The sequence below is a fragment of the Sorex fumeus genome, unplaced genomic scaffold (assembly GCF_029834395.1).
Source record: "Sorex fumeus unplaced genomic scaffold, SorFum_2.1 ptg000094l, whole genome shotgun sequence".
In the NCBI taxonomy this organism is placed as follows: domain Eukaryota; kingdom Metazoa; phylum Chordata; class Mammalia; order Eulipotyphla; family Soricidae; genus Sorex; species Sorex fumeus.
Genome location: NW_026606151.1, coordinates 7882471 through 7896886, shown reverse-complemented (window position 1 = coordinate 7896886; position 14416 = coordinate 7882471). Strand labels below are relative to the sequence as shown.

The following is a 14416-nucleotide window of genomic DNA, read 5'->3' as shown; positions in this document are numbered from 1 at the left end:
TGCCTGCATTAACCCAGTAAGAACCAGCAAAGGGCCCGTTCAAAATATCGCAAGACCAAGACACAAGGTTCTGCTGTCTTGGATCTGAAAGGAACGCAAAAGCAACAACGAAATGGCAATTTTTAATCAGGGTAAAAGATGAAAAAAGGGTAAAAGATGGGAAAAAAAAACATGGAAAAAGGAAAACCAACAACAAGCACCACCAAAGATGTCTTTGTGTGTGAGGGGAGAGAGGAGACTCCAAGAATTTAAGTCTTCAATGATAGCCCGCGGTTGTCTCTGCCAGTTTTCCTGAGTATCCCTTTCTCGCTACCCTCCAGCCTCCGACGGTGCCAATAAAAATGAGAGTCTACATTCGGCTGAGTTGCTAGCTTGGTTGTTTTTCTGAATGACTTAAGTTTTTGTTCCAGCACCCAAATTCCACCTTTGTTCAATTGCAATCCTGGAGGAGCCTGACTAACCTCTTTGTCCCGGAAGCTGATTTTTTTCCCCCCAGCTGGGCGCGTTTTTAATTGTTAGGTTCCAAAAGCACTATCTTACTGTCAAGCTTAGATAGCAGGAGAAGTGCGCATGCGCTATGACCTGAACTTGTGAAGAGAACCCACGTCCGAACTGCGGGAAATTCAGCAGTAAATTTCTCCAGCCCCTCCCTTCCCCGCCGCATTTTCCCCACCGATAAGCTGCACCAAGCAAAGCGCCAGGTTCACAGGAAAACAACAGGGCCCAGAAAGGAACAGCAGGTGAGATGCTTGCCGTGCTTCCAGCTTCCAGCCCACACCCGTTCATCCCTGACACCCTACAGGGTCCCCCAGGCACGGCCAGACGTAAGCCTTGAGCATATCTGACTGAAAAAAATCAAATAAATAAATAAGAGCATCAATTCTCTCAACAGAAAAGGGACCTAGACGCCTTTTCTTATCGTGGACAACGAAGAAAACGACGGGAGCCCAAATTTCAGATTTAACAAGCATATATACCAAAATTCAGCAGAATACTTGGGGCAGTCAGTATATTCTACTGTTTATTTTGCGTCCATAAATATGGGGGGGGGAGGGAAAAAAAGGAAGTGTTGGGGGATGGGGGCGGGGGGAGAGAGAGAGAGAGAGAGAGAGAGAGAGAGAGAGAGAGAGAGAAAACAGTGTAGCTGTGGCTGACCCAGGCTCAATCCCTGGAATCCTCATAGGGTCCCCCAAGCATCACCAGGAGTGATTCCTGTATGCAGAGCCAGGAGTGAGCCCTGAGCACCTCCGGGAGGGTAGACCCCCCCACCCCCTCTAAATAAATATGGAAAAATAAAAGAAAAAGATAAAGAGAAGAAAAGGGGCTGGAGCGATAGCACAGTGGGTAGGTCGTTTGCCTTGTATGTGGCTGACCCGGGTTCGATTCCCAGCATCCCATATGGTCCCCTGAGCACCGCCAGGAGTAACTCCTGAGTGCAGAGCCAGGAGTAACCCCTTGTATCGCCGGGTGTGACCCAAAAAAGCAAAAAAAAAAGCAAAAAATAAATCTCAATCAACTCCATTTCCCCAATTTCCTCGCAGGCTTCAGGATCCACGTGGGAGCCACACGCGGAGCCCCCTGGCATGCTCTCGCTGACTTCTCTCCACCCTTGGACGCCCAGCATCCCGGGCATTCTCTGAGGCGTACCTGCCTGCCCCCTCAGGAAGGAAGCAGAAACTGGCTGCAGGAAGGGCAGGCGGCTGGCAGTGGGCTTAGCGACTTCCTGCACAAACAGGGGATAAGAATGCAAAAGCTCCCCGCAGCGCAGAGGCAAGATCATCAAAGGCCTCCCCAGCCCTACCTGGGCCAAGAGACAGGGATGCACAGAAAACCCGTGAAACAGGCTCCACCACCTTCAACCCAGGGCCCCACAGCAGCGGGGTGGGGGGTGTCTTGTCTACAAGGAGGTACAAGCAAGGAAGACACCCTGCAGACCCTAGGGCGAAGCCTTGAGAGGAACAGACACAGGAACAATGAAGACAGGCAGGCCTTGGAAGCTCAGGCGCTCAGACCTCAGGGCTGACTCTGGGCAGGCCACTCACCGTTCACTGCTTTCAGGCTCCCAGGAAGGCCTTCGCCGTGCTGCCTCTTTTGGGCATTCTTGAACTCCTTCAGAGACAAGTAAAGGACTTTACGGACCACCCTTTCTTCTGACCACGGAATCCCATCACTGTCATCCTGGAGAAACACAGTAAGAGGAAGAAGAGGAATTACTCCTTTGAGAAGAGAGCTAGCAAAGAGAGTCAGAAATAACTGTAAATATAAATATATATACTTTTTCTATTTAATAATAAAATATAAATTATTGCATAGTGTTATATTACTATTTATGCACTGGTGGTAGAACTAGTGTTGAAATAGTGAATGTAATAAATCATGAACAATTTTAGGAAGATTTTTTTAAATACATATATAAAATCCCTGGGCTGGAGCGATGGCACAGCGGGTAGGGCGTTTGCCTTGCACACAGCCTCTACTGGGGCCGACCAGGTTCGATTCCTCCGCCCCTCTCAGAGAGCCCGGCAAGCCACCGAGAGTGTCCCGCCCGCACGGCAAAGCCTGGCAAGCTCCCCGTGACGTATTCGATATGCCAGACACAGTAACAACAAGACTCACAATGGAGACATTACTGGTGCTCCCTGGAGCAAATCAATGAACAATGAACAGGACAACAGTGCTATAGTGCAGTGCTATATAAAATCCCAGGAAGGGAGTCTCCCTCCCCGCACCATGTAGAACCCCAGCAGCCAAAAACCTCCAAAACCCAGCCACAGCCACGCTCAAGGCCACTTGCCACATGCTCGGACGAGTCTCACGCATGAAGGAACCAGCAGAGGAACTCAGGTATGCGGGACCCATGGCTGCTCGGATCGGGGCTGGGCCTCCTCCACCCAGCTCCCAGTTTACCAGTCGTTTGGCAGTCACACCCACAAACTGCCCCTGGCGCCACGTAATCTCATCAATGGCCAAGATCCAGAGACTATAAAACAAAGCTCCAGGAAGAGCTTCCTTCCCTCTTGGAGAGCCCACTAAACTACCGAGAGTATCCCGCCCATAGGACAGAGCCTGGCAAGCTCCCCGTGATGTACTCGATAGGCCAAACATATTAACAATGACAGTCCTCATTCCCCTGACCCTGAAAGAGCCCCCAATACCCCATCGGGCTACACTAGCATGCGAAAGGGACGAAAGGAGACATTACTGGCGCCTGCTCGAGCAAATCGATGATCAACGGGATGACAGTGATACAGTAATATATAAAATCAATCAATAAATGATTCCACACAATTTGTTGTAGGGCATGGTTTGAAGGCTCTGAAATGTACTGGATGGGAAGGGAGAAACTCCCAAGCAAAAGGCCAAGGGACAGGAAGGGGTTCTGGAGTGGTTCAGCTACAGAGCACCTGCCGCCTTCCACGGGTGGAAATCCTGGTTCTAGCCCCCACAGAAAGGGACAGGGTCACCCTGGAAGAAAGACTTCAACTCCTTCATTTCCTTATGCAGTCCCCCTCCAAATACCTCCATTCCTTCTAAGTCTGACATTTGATGATCGTCTCGGCCAAGTTCAGCTAAAGCAGCTGTTGCCAGGGCCCGTCATTAAGGAGAGCGCCCAGTTGGTGGAAGGCCCTGGGTGAGCCGGAATATTCGAGTCCCAGCTAAAGTAATGGACCTCTGCACGAGTGTTTTGTGTAGTGAGTAATATGACTGAATGCCTGCTGCCTTGCAAGACGCTGCTTCTTGGGACATTCTGGCTGGTAACGGGCATTGCTGCAGCCTTCAAGGAGCGGACAGTCCAGCGCAAACTGTATCTGCAACGGCCACAGAAGGAAATGACTGGCGAGTGAAAGGGACGGCAGCACAAGAGAACAATGGACAAGAGTAGGATTGGGGGAGGTGGGGGCGGGGAAGAGAGACAGACAGACTTGAAAACACACAGACACACAAGTCAATAACAGGCGTTCATCCTTTCAGGGGCAGAGGCAGGAGCATAGCAGGGAAGGCACTGGCTTTTGCACGCGGCCGATCTGGGATCAATCTCCAGCACCAAATATGGTCCCTGAGCCCTGCCAGGAGCGACTCCTGAGCACAGAGCCGGGAGTCAGACCCAAGCAAGCAGAATTGAGTGGAAACGCCGATAAAAAACTGATCAAGGGCATTCGACTGGGCGTGTAGCTCAGGAGTCAAGGTCGTGCCCTGCCCCTGTGAGACCAAGTCCTGATGCCACCAAAACACATACAGACATGAATGTATAACGTGTGGCTTTATTCATGCCTGCAGTGCAAAAATGTGGCACGTCTCCTGAAGCCAAGAATGGACCCAAGAGAAGCCAGGTTGGGCGCTGACAGTCTTGTGCAGCCGGGACAGAGACAAATCCCGGGATGCCATAAGCGATGATCTTCAGGACAGCTAAACGTGAGCTGCACACACCAACAGAGAAAGTAGGAGGCGGGTGGGCATGGTTCAGAAAGAGGCAGAACAGCCTGCACTAGAACAAGGGTCCGAGCCCGGGAGACGGAGACTGCTACAGTGACGGGGGAAGCGCGGGAGGGAAGGAAGGATGGAGACACACAGCCAGGCAGCTCTCGGGGTTCAGCGGAAGGTTAGGGTGGAGGCAGGCACTCTATCCGCACCCCGTCTGCTAATCTAAGAAGTCCGTGCACCCACGCGGCTACTTTACACCTTAAGTGTTTTTGGAGCAGCTCGATTTAAAAATGGAAGTATTTGAGCTCCTCAGATATTCGGGGCCTTGAGAGAAAAGGAAAGCATTAATACCCTGGGTGAAAACCGGATTGGGGATATCGAGATTCGCTCGGTTCCGACAGGAGGCTGAGATACCTCCGGGTAGGTCCAACTTTGTGCCACTCTGTGCTAGGGGTCTCCCCGACCCTCCGGGGGTCTAGAGGAGAGGGTGAGATTAATGGGAGTTTTGCTCCCGCTCTTGCATTCCTAAACTCTGCATCGGCACAAGCTACATCTTAGAAATCCAGCCACATCGAGTCTTAAGCCCTAAATAACTGAGCCGCGTTCTTGCTAAGCCGCCAGGATTTCCTCCAAGGAGAACCAACCCCACCTTCCTTCCAAGAGGCGGCAGAACAAGGGGTGTCTGCCACCTACAGCTGGGGAGTGGGGGGAGATTGCGGGGCATGGGGGAGGGGCGCAGTGCTCCAGGACCTGGATCCTCACAGAAGCCCCCGATGACAACCTTTCTGAGACACCAGGGCGCAGGGATGGGTTCAGCCAAACCCCTCCGGCCACCTAGCAACAGCAGGGGTGTCAGTGTCAACACAAAGTCGGCCTAACAGAGGTTGGTACTTCCTGGGGTGTGGGCCACCTTCGGGGCACAGGGCCTCAGGGTAAGGGCCTGGGGGCTGTGGACAGAATTCTCCACATCAAGACCAGGCCGCCGTTCACATCGCCACAAAGCATAGCGATGTGATTTACAGACTATCATCACACACACACACACACACACACACAGAGAGTTGATAAATTATAAGCCCCGAAATAGCATCGATATAAAACTTCTGTGACGATTTACTGCGCCCTACTCGGGCTGGTGCCTGCCTTCTGACGAGACAATTATACCCCGACAACTCACGTCTAATTAAAACATAAACCATGTGAGGCGAAAACTCCAGCAAAGGGAAGGTGCATTTAAGGTTCACTTGGGGGGGAGCAGCTTCTTGGCGCTTACAAAGTACTTGACAAGCAGGAGGGGCCATGCACAACTCGCCTTGTGGGGTTTTGAAAGCTAAGCGCCTTCGTTAAAGTGCAATTTTTCTTTAAAAAAAAAAAAGAAAACACATGTGTTCTTCGTTGGGACGTCCCTTGGGTGTTCCAGGGACTGTTCATTCCTTCGATGGAACGCTGCTCGCTAATTGCCACTTCGGGGAGAAGCACAAGCAGAGCTAAGAGGCTCGGTGCGTGCAGCCTTGCCCCTCATTTCGATCCCCAGCACCCCAAAGTGGTGCCCTGAGCACCGCCAGGTGTCGCTTCTGAGCACAGAAGCAGGAATAGCCCCCGAGCAGGAAAGACATTGGAGACACCTGGGCTCCACAGGCTGGGCCCTAGTAGCAGAGAGAGAAGCAAGCTGGAGCGAACGGGGGCCACAGGTCCTGCACACAGCCCAACCACTGGGCGCTCCAGAAAACCACCCGGACACACAGGAACTCGCTGCACATCCCTTGAGGCCTGAGGCCAGCTGGAAATGCAGCAGCCCTCCCTCTGCCCCCCCCCCCAAGCTTCTCTGGCTCCCTGTGTACACACACACACACCCTGACCTCCTCCCTTAAACGGCGCCCCTCCTCCTCTCCGTACACTGCGCCCCACCTCCCCGTGCACGGCCCTCTCTGCTCTAGCTTGTCCCTGTCTCACTGAAGCAGCCGTGTTCCACACACAGCGGCATGCACAGGAGCAAGAGCGCTTCTCCTGCTCACCTATTATCCGAGCACCCGCAACGGGCTTTCTGGAGACAGCGACAACTTCCCTGGACTTCTGCCCGCCAGTTCGTCTGGATGTTTGCCGTGAGGTACCTGAGATCAAGACCCCGCTCTCCTGCCCCGTGTCACTGCTGCTGCCTGCGCATGCCCTACAGTGACCAAACCACAGGGGTCAGGTCTCACCTTTCCTTCTCAGCAGCAGCTTCTGGGCCTCCAAGAGGTCCTTGCTCCACAGTTCTCTGTGTGTGTGTGTGTGTGTGTGTGTGTGTGTGTGTGTGTGTGTGTGTGTGTGTGTGTGTAACCCTCCCTTCCCAAAACCACCAGGCAGCAGGGCCCAGAACAAAGGATCTTGGCGAGGCCTGAAAAAAGGACTGTCACCAAGGCTCTAAAGACTGGCCTTCTGCCACTGATGGGCAAATGCTTGCCCAGACCTCTCATATCCCTCCCTCCCGCTCCCTCCATCCACAGCTGTCCCTCTTCCTGGGCCTCTGCTCTCTGCAGCTTCCACATTCATTCTCCTCCCAACAACAATGACTCACTCCCAAACCCAACCAACGGGTCATCCCCTCACGCTACCAAGTTCCAGATCTAACACTGCCGTTCTGGACCATTCGAGAGTCATCCCGGCCAAGCTCCAAGGACTCCTCTCCGGATGGACTCACTCTGCCTCTGAGCGAGCCACACTGTAGAACAGAGATCCCCTCCCGGCTTCCCTCCGGCGTGGCTGCCCAGCCCACACAGTTCCCTGTCCGTTCCCACTGACCGGTCAGCCAAGTGCACAGGGAACAGAGACAGAAATATAGTCAGCAGCCTGATCCGGATGTGAGTTAAGCTCCAGAGTTTTATATTAGTTCTTAAGAATTTCACGCAAGATAGGGCCGGCTATGGGGAAGGCTCTTGCTTTACATGCAGCCAACCTCGGCTGGAACCCCGACACCCCACATGGTCCCCAGAGCCCTACTGGGAATGTTCCCTGACTTCAGAGCCAAAAGTAAGCCCTGAGCACTGGTGGGCGACGCCAGAAATTAAATGCACAAAGAATGTCATTTAAGATTGAAAACCAGGTCCTGTCATTTGGGGGAGCAGCCCGTCAAAAGCTGGGGAGCACCAGCAATCCAGCAGGTATCCGTTCCCCAGCAGGCATTGTTCCCATACCCCCCCCCCCCCCCCGGTGTGTGTAGGTCCTTTCCCAGAGCAAAGGGAGACAGTGACGGAAACGTATTCGGACCTGTTGGCAGGAGAGAGAGGAGGAGATAAAGAAGTACATGGAACTGATTTAAACTCACTGTACTTTTGGCTGCTAAGAAGCATGTTCTTTGGCTAACAGAAGGCTGAGTAATGAGACCCTGGAAAGCAAAAATGACAGGGTTGTCATTTTCAGAAGGCCTGACATTCTTTAACTGGAGAATGTGTCAAAAGCGGCAATTGGACAAGAATTTAATTTGAATGCAATGATCATAATCTTTGCTGACTGTCTCCAAGTGGTTCTCGGGAGGCTCCAAGTTACGACCAGTGAGTCTCAGCCAACAGGGCCAATAGCTCAATGCAAAGGTCCGAGAACGCGATGGTGCTGAGACCCCAGACCACTGCTGGGGGCCGCTGAGGCTATGCCCAGAGGTGCTCAGGGGAACCGAGTGACACTGGGAGTTGAACTTGGGCCGGTCACGTGCTAGGCATGAGTCTCAACCATGGCATTACCTCCTGATATAATCTTTATTTTACTGTCAAATTAAAATATAATTCCCATGCTTCAAGAGTAGAGTATGCAGGCTGGAGTGATAGCACAGCAGGGAGGGCATTTGCCTTGCACAGGGCCAACCTGGGTTCGATTCCCAGCATCCTATATAGTCCTCCAAACACCAGCAGGGGTAATTACTGAGTGCAGAGCCAGGAATGGCCCCTGTGCATTGCCGGGTGTGACCTAAAAAGGAAAAAAAAAAAAGCAAAAGGAGTAGAGTATGGGGGGAAGTAAGCTCACCATCCTCCTAGAATAGACAGCACCAGCTGTCAGTTCTTGCCAAGTTGCAGGCTTTCGCGAGAACCTCCCAGAGATTTCCCAAGTCCAAGTGCAGGCCACAAACCAAATGCGCCCTAACCACCTGGCTTCTTGGTAGAGAAACGCAGGCTCTTGGGTCTATTCAGTCAGAACCTGCATTCCAACCAGACCCCTAAGCAAACCCCATGAACCTTCAAGTTTCAGAAGCTCCAGAAGTGGTATCGTTTCCTATCCAGTGCCCATCTCATATTCATTTTTACTTCCACCAAAACACAGATGAAGATGAATACTGGCATGATCTACTGCTGTCTTTTCTGGAGCCAGAATTATAAGCCTGTAGCAACACATCCTGAGAAATGCTGTCTCTGCCTTCTCTTCGCGAAGAGATCAAATTGTGATGGTGAAAACAGCAGGAAGGCCTTGCTGACTTGCCAGCACTACTTTTAAGGCGAGTCCCCTGAGTCACGAACTTAGGAGATGTGGCCTCTTCCCCAGCTTGAGGTGACTTCCCTGAGAAATGTGACACCCATTTTTTTGGGGGGGGTTTTGGTTTTTTGTGGGGACTTTGGGGCCAGTAGTGCTGAGGTTACTCTTGACTTTGCACTTGGAATTACTACTGATGGTACTCGGGGAACCACACTGAATGCTGATCTAACCTAGTCAGTCACGGGCAAGACAAGAGCCCTACCCACTGTATTATCTCTCCAGCCCCAGGTCTTAAACACACATTCCAACATGAAAAGAACCTTCCAGAACAGGATCAACATATGCAAAAAGATTATTCAAAAGTCCAGGCACAGAGAAGGAACAGTTTTAACAGCCTAAGCCTGCAAAACATACCCCCTCCGTGGAGATTTTAAGCACACGCACGCACACACACAGAAAGACACCAATAAAAAGACACAAGTGGATCAACCAAGCTGTACTCCCTATCACTAAAGGAACTGCTTTGATCTTCATATAGGAGAGCAAAGTATGAAACAGCACGCACGCTCTGGAGGAGAGGGGGGGTTAAAGGCACGGTGAGGCAGCAGAGTGGCTCTTTCCTGGGGACTTCAGGCCCACACCTGTCCCCGCCTCCACTGCAGCTTCAAAGGCCGATCAGGGCTCCATTTTCCCGAAAGCCTGAAAGGAGGCAAGCTAACCAAAATAGATTCTCTGGTCACTCAAAATGCCTCTCCATACTCCTCACTAATTTAAAACCCTGGGTTTATGGACAGGATTGATTCTACGCTGTAACTGCACCCAGAGCGAGCTCTAACTCTCTCCGGGATGATGAGTGCCCAGAAACGGCAGCAGCCGGCGGGCCACAGGCAACAGGATAGGAGTCTTGAACTTCGGCCGGGCACCCTGAAGAAGTGGGGGAGCCCAGGTCACTTAGGCCATCCCCTAATAGTGAGGAGGAAAGAACATAGCAAGCGCCCATCGGGCTGGGGGGCCCGAGGGAACTTGGAAACACAGGTGGAGGGAAGTTGACGCTGGTGGTGGCACTGTGCTGGAACTCAACTAGCAGTAACTCAGTAAACCAGAGTTCTTGAATTCATTAATTTTTGTTTTAATGTCAAAGTGCTGGAGGCCTCTGGGAGTCCTCTGCCCACTGCCCCTCGGGGCTCAACACCCATATGGATTCCATTCTCCCGTTCCCCACTCAGTCTCCCCAAACCGCAGGCCCACATGCCTTCCTCCTGGGCTCCGCAATAGATAGGAAAGGCAATAATGAAAGGGGGACGGGGGAGGGAGAGAATGTCACAAACTTGCCCAAGGGTCAGCTGACTCTGGAGAGGCAGGAGTGGGCGGGTGGTGGACTGCAAAGTGAAATGTCTTAATTTGAAGAGAAAACGTGAGCAACAGCAACTCCTTAAGAGAAGCGATATTAAAATCATACACGTAACGGGTACGGGAAAATGTTATGCAGCGGTGAGGGGTGTGTGTGTGTGTGTGTGTGTGTGTGCGCGCGCGTGTGTGTTTGTGGTGGGGGGCGGAGGGGAGGGAGGAGAAGGTCTCACTTATTCTGAGCAAAGCAGTTTCAACTAGAAACCAATACTAGAAGGGGCAGGGGTCACTCAGGGCGACGGTGCCATGGGCTACAGGAGAGGAGGTGCGGGCTCTGAGGTTCCAACCCAACCACCACGCCACAAGGTCCCCCCAGCCCTGCAGAGCCCAGAACAAGCCCCAAGCACAGAGCCAGGAGTACTTCCCAGCACCTCCGGGTGTGGAAGAGGAGAGGTTGGGGGAAGAAGGGGAGGCTAAGAAAGGAAGGTGCCCTCTCCAGCAGGGCTCTGCAAAGGCCTTCTGCAGAGCAAGTCTGAAGGGCTCAGGAAGCATCCAAGCACCCTGAGCAGTTGCCCCTGCCTCCGTTTTGACTGCAGGTCACCTGGACCCAGGAGAGCGGAAAGGAGGCTGGAGGAGCTGGGTGAAAGGAGGCAGCCTGCTCACTGGCTTAAACACAGGCTCCCCACAATGGGGACCACCCACCCACCCTCCACGGCAGGCAGCTCTGCCACAGGAGGCAGAAGCATCGAGGCAGAGCGACTGGGTAACTTCCCGGGCAACCAAGGGCACTGCTAATGATTCCGAACCATCTGGGACGTGGGTCAGCCAGGCAAGGTCCCCTGCCGACAGAACGGAATTCCTTGCAAAGGGCTCTTCCGCGACAGCCAACAATCGGTTTCAACCGAATCACTGAATTTTGTTAAAAAACCCAGATTTTTCAAAGCCTGCGTAGGAGACATACCAGGCTCCCACACCTCTTGAATTTAAAATTAAAATCTAGAACCTTCCGCTGACGTTTTAAATGCCAACCTGCTTATAACAAGGGAGGTGAGGAGTGCAGCGCAGGGAAAAGTACAGAAGGCAACTAGGGCCGCAGACAACAATGGGGCCAAGGGCGAAGAGCCAGGTGAATGCTTGAGTGCACTTCACAGCCTCGCTGGTGAGGGCATGCATGTGTGCACACGAGTGCGCGGGCATGCATGCACACACACACACACACACACACACACACATGTGCATGCGCACGGAGGCACATGCTCGCGCGCGCGCACACACACACACACACAGAAGCAGGTGCCTACACAAACTTACCCTTTGAAAAGTATGCAAAAGGCCTGGGTTCAACCCAGTGCTCCAAGTACCCCAAACAGGCACAGCCCCTGAGCACCTCCAGAATTGATTAAAACATCGAGGGGCTCTGGCAACTAAAACACTTCCCAGCCAGAAGCGACCACTCCCAAATCCCTCGCTAGCCCATCTCTGGTTCCCCTAGGAAAGCTCAGGGAGAAGAGGCAGCATGAGGTCTACCCCCCCACCCCCAACCCCCATCCCCGCCGTTGCCACCAAGGGCAATGCCCAAGCTGAGTGAACAGAAAATGCCACCACAAGGACAATGGGTCTGGCTGACAGCTGTGCAGAGATGACCCATAAGAAAAACCAACTTGAAAGCCTGAGTACTGATGATGGCTCTCGGCTCTCTGCGTCTCCCAGGCCAAAGAGACTGGAACCTTCTACATTTGACACACCTCTCCCCACCCGAGGAACGGGCTTCTCGGGTTAAATCGCCTGACTTCATGCAATTTGTTGCTGTCTAAAATGCCAGCCTCTTCCATCAACGGTTTGAGGGGAGAACAATGAAAGTATCAGAAAAATTTTGTTGAGGGATGTAGAATCTTGGCAGGAATTCAATATAAACAAGGCTTTGCAGAGAGCGGGGCGAGGTGAGGGAGCCGGAGAAGAACGCGGAGAACTACAGTGCCGGCTCCTGCCCTTTAACAAAATAATTATGTTCTCCGTGAGAAATCGAGTCCCTTCTCTCAGGTGCCAGCCCATTTATTTTCAATCCATAAAATGCTTCGATGGTCAATAGGCAGACATCAAAGAGAAATCGGGAGATATATCCACACCCAGAGATAAGCTAAGTGGCCGGGAAACCACAGACTTACTAAACTTGTGAATGATGTTCCTGGCCCCGATTTTAAATTAAAAGCACTTCAAGCAGCAAATTTACTTAAGACAGACAGGCTTCCCGGGATAAAATAAATGGTCTGAACATGCTTATGGAAGGGGAGAGTTTTACGTCTTCCCAACTCCCATTAAATAATGTGTACTTATCTTTGATTACTGCCTATTTAAAAAAAAAAAAAAGCTACAGCTGAAATTGGATTAAGAACTTCTGCTGTGATTGCGTAACACAACTCTGCCCGCCTCAATCTCCGGCCACCAACTGAGCCTTTATAAAAAGCTGCTGGGCAGCTGCCAAATCAGCGTTTTTGGTGGGTTTGTTTTTTTTTTCTTTTTTGGCATTTGAGCACGTCGGAGGTGGCCATTCTCGGGCAGCAGGAATTGGGGGCTGCCACATCCACGTCCCTGGTTACAGGGGACAGGCCAGGAGTAGCAGGGGGCCACACAACAGACACGGCTTTCCACGGCCTGCAAAGATGACAGCCTGGCTTCTCCACAATTCGGAAAGATCCAGGATTGAGGGCTTGTTTATCTCCCAGGATCCAGGCAAAAATCTAGAGGGTCTACATCCTGAAGAAGCAACTGACCAGTGTTGTGGAAAAACAAATCCCAAGGAGGGACTTGCCTAAATAAAATGACTTCACTTGGGAACAAATTAACCAGTAGATTCCTAAAGTGATTCTACCTGATCGGGATCAGTAACCATTACAGCATTTTCATGTTAATAAGAACAGCCCCGCCCCCCCCCAACACCCCCTCAAGGCATTTTTGTAGCGGCATTATCTGCTAACAGGATAGCTAGGCAAGCTCTTCAGCATTAAAAATAAAGTGGCCAGAGAAAGTACAGCCACTTCCCGTACTATGGCCAACCATGTTCGATACCCAGCACCCCAACCCCGCCAGGAGTGATCCCTGAGCGCAGAGCCAGGAGTAAGCTCTGAACACCGCCAGGTGTGACCCAAAAACAAAACAAATAAAAAAAAAAAATCAAAGCTAAATTAAAAGCTAAGTTCCTTTGGTCATGCTAGGCACAAACTTAACTGCCCTGTTTTGGAACAGACTATTCCCATCATCCGAGTTCTACTGGGAAGCTAGTTCTAGAGCAGTGCTTCTCTGCGTCCACTCGAGGGTGGGACCGGTTGAAAACCAGTATTCCAGAGATTTCCAGTCACTGCACTGATTTCCAATGACTGGATTTCACCATGTCCTTGAGGATCTTGAAATTCTGCACCTCTATGCTCTCTTCATATTAGTAGGAGGGCTCTGGAATATTCTTAGCATTTTCAAAAGAATACGAATTGACAATAGGTAAGCACTGTCTGGAGACTCCAATCCTCCATCTGGCCTTTCAGCTCTGCATAAGAAACGCTCTTGATGAAGTCTAAGATACTTTGGTCACCTCAGAGTCAAGTCAGCCTGGAGGACTCATCTTGCTTGCCTCTTCCTCCGGTCTTTGTCCCTTGAGGACCCACTACACAGCAAATTCTCAGGACTGATCTGCAACCAAATGCCACTTTTCCACCAGCCAGTCCTCAGCACCCACAGGGTGACCCCAAACCCAAACCGCTGATATTAGCTACTGCCCCATGCCACACTGCAGCCACGTCTGGTTATGAGCTGGGAACTGCAGCAGAGTTAGCGCCCTTTCATCTTACGGGCTTTGATTTGATTTGACTTGATTTGATTTGCTGGCTTTCTCAGTTCAAGAGTGACACAGCTCAACCCCAAATAAATAAGTACACGCGCACTCATACACACACGCACACGCGCGCGCGCACACACACACGCACACCACCTCCCCAACAGTGTGACTGTTTAAATCATGGCACTGAGTTTACTCGGGGCCACTTTATGCCATTTCTCAAAGAAACTAACATATGCTGGATCTAACATAAGCTGGCACCGCACCATGCTTATTCCTGTGTGGTCCTGAAGACTCCCACCCAGCACCTCAGGCCCTCACCCACGGGGCCTACAGCAGCCACAAAGATTTCCACCTATAAATTGACATAACTCCCTATAA

General features: G+C 51.7%; 1 protein-coding gene across 1 annotated transcript in view; it reads right to left on the bottom strand.

Moving 5' to 3' along the window:
* The window catches only part of JARID2 (jumonji and AT-rich interaction domain containing 2), a 233881-nt gene that overhangs the window by 115011 nt on the left and 104454 nt on the right, over positions 1 to 14416 (bottom strand). Inside the window, exon 2 of the mRNA XM_056132267.1 lies at positions 2043 to 2178. Within this exon, the coding sequence (XP_055988242.1) occupies positions 2043 to 2178 (136 nt within the window). The remainder of the gene's footprint in view (positions 1 to 2042; positions 2179 to 14416) is intronic.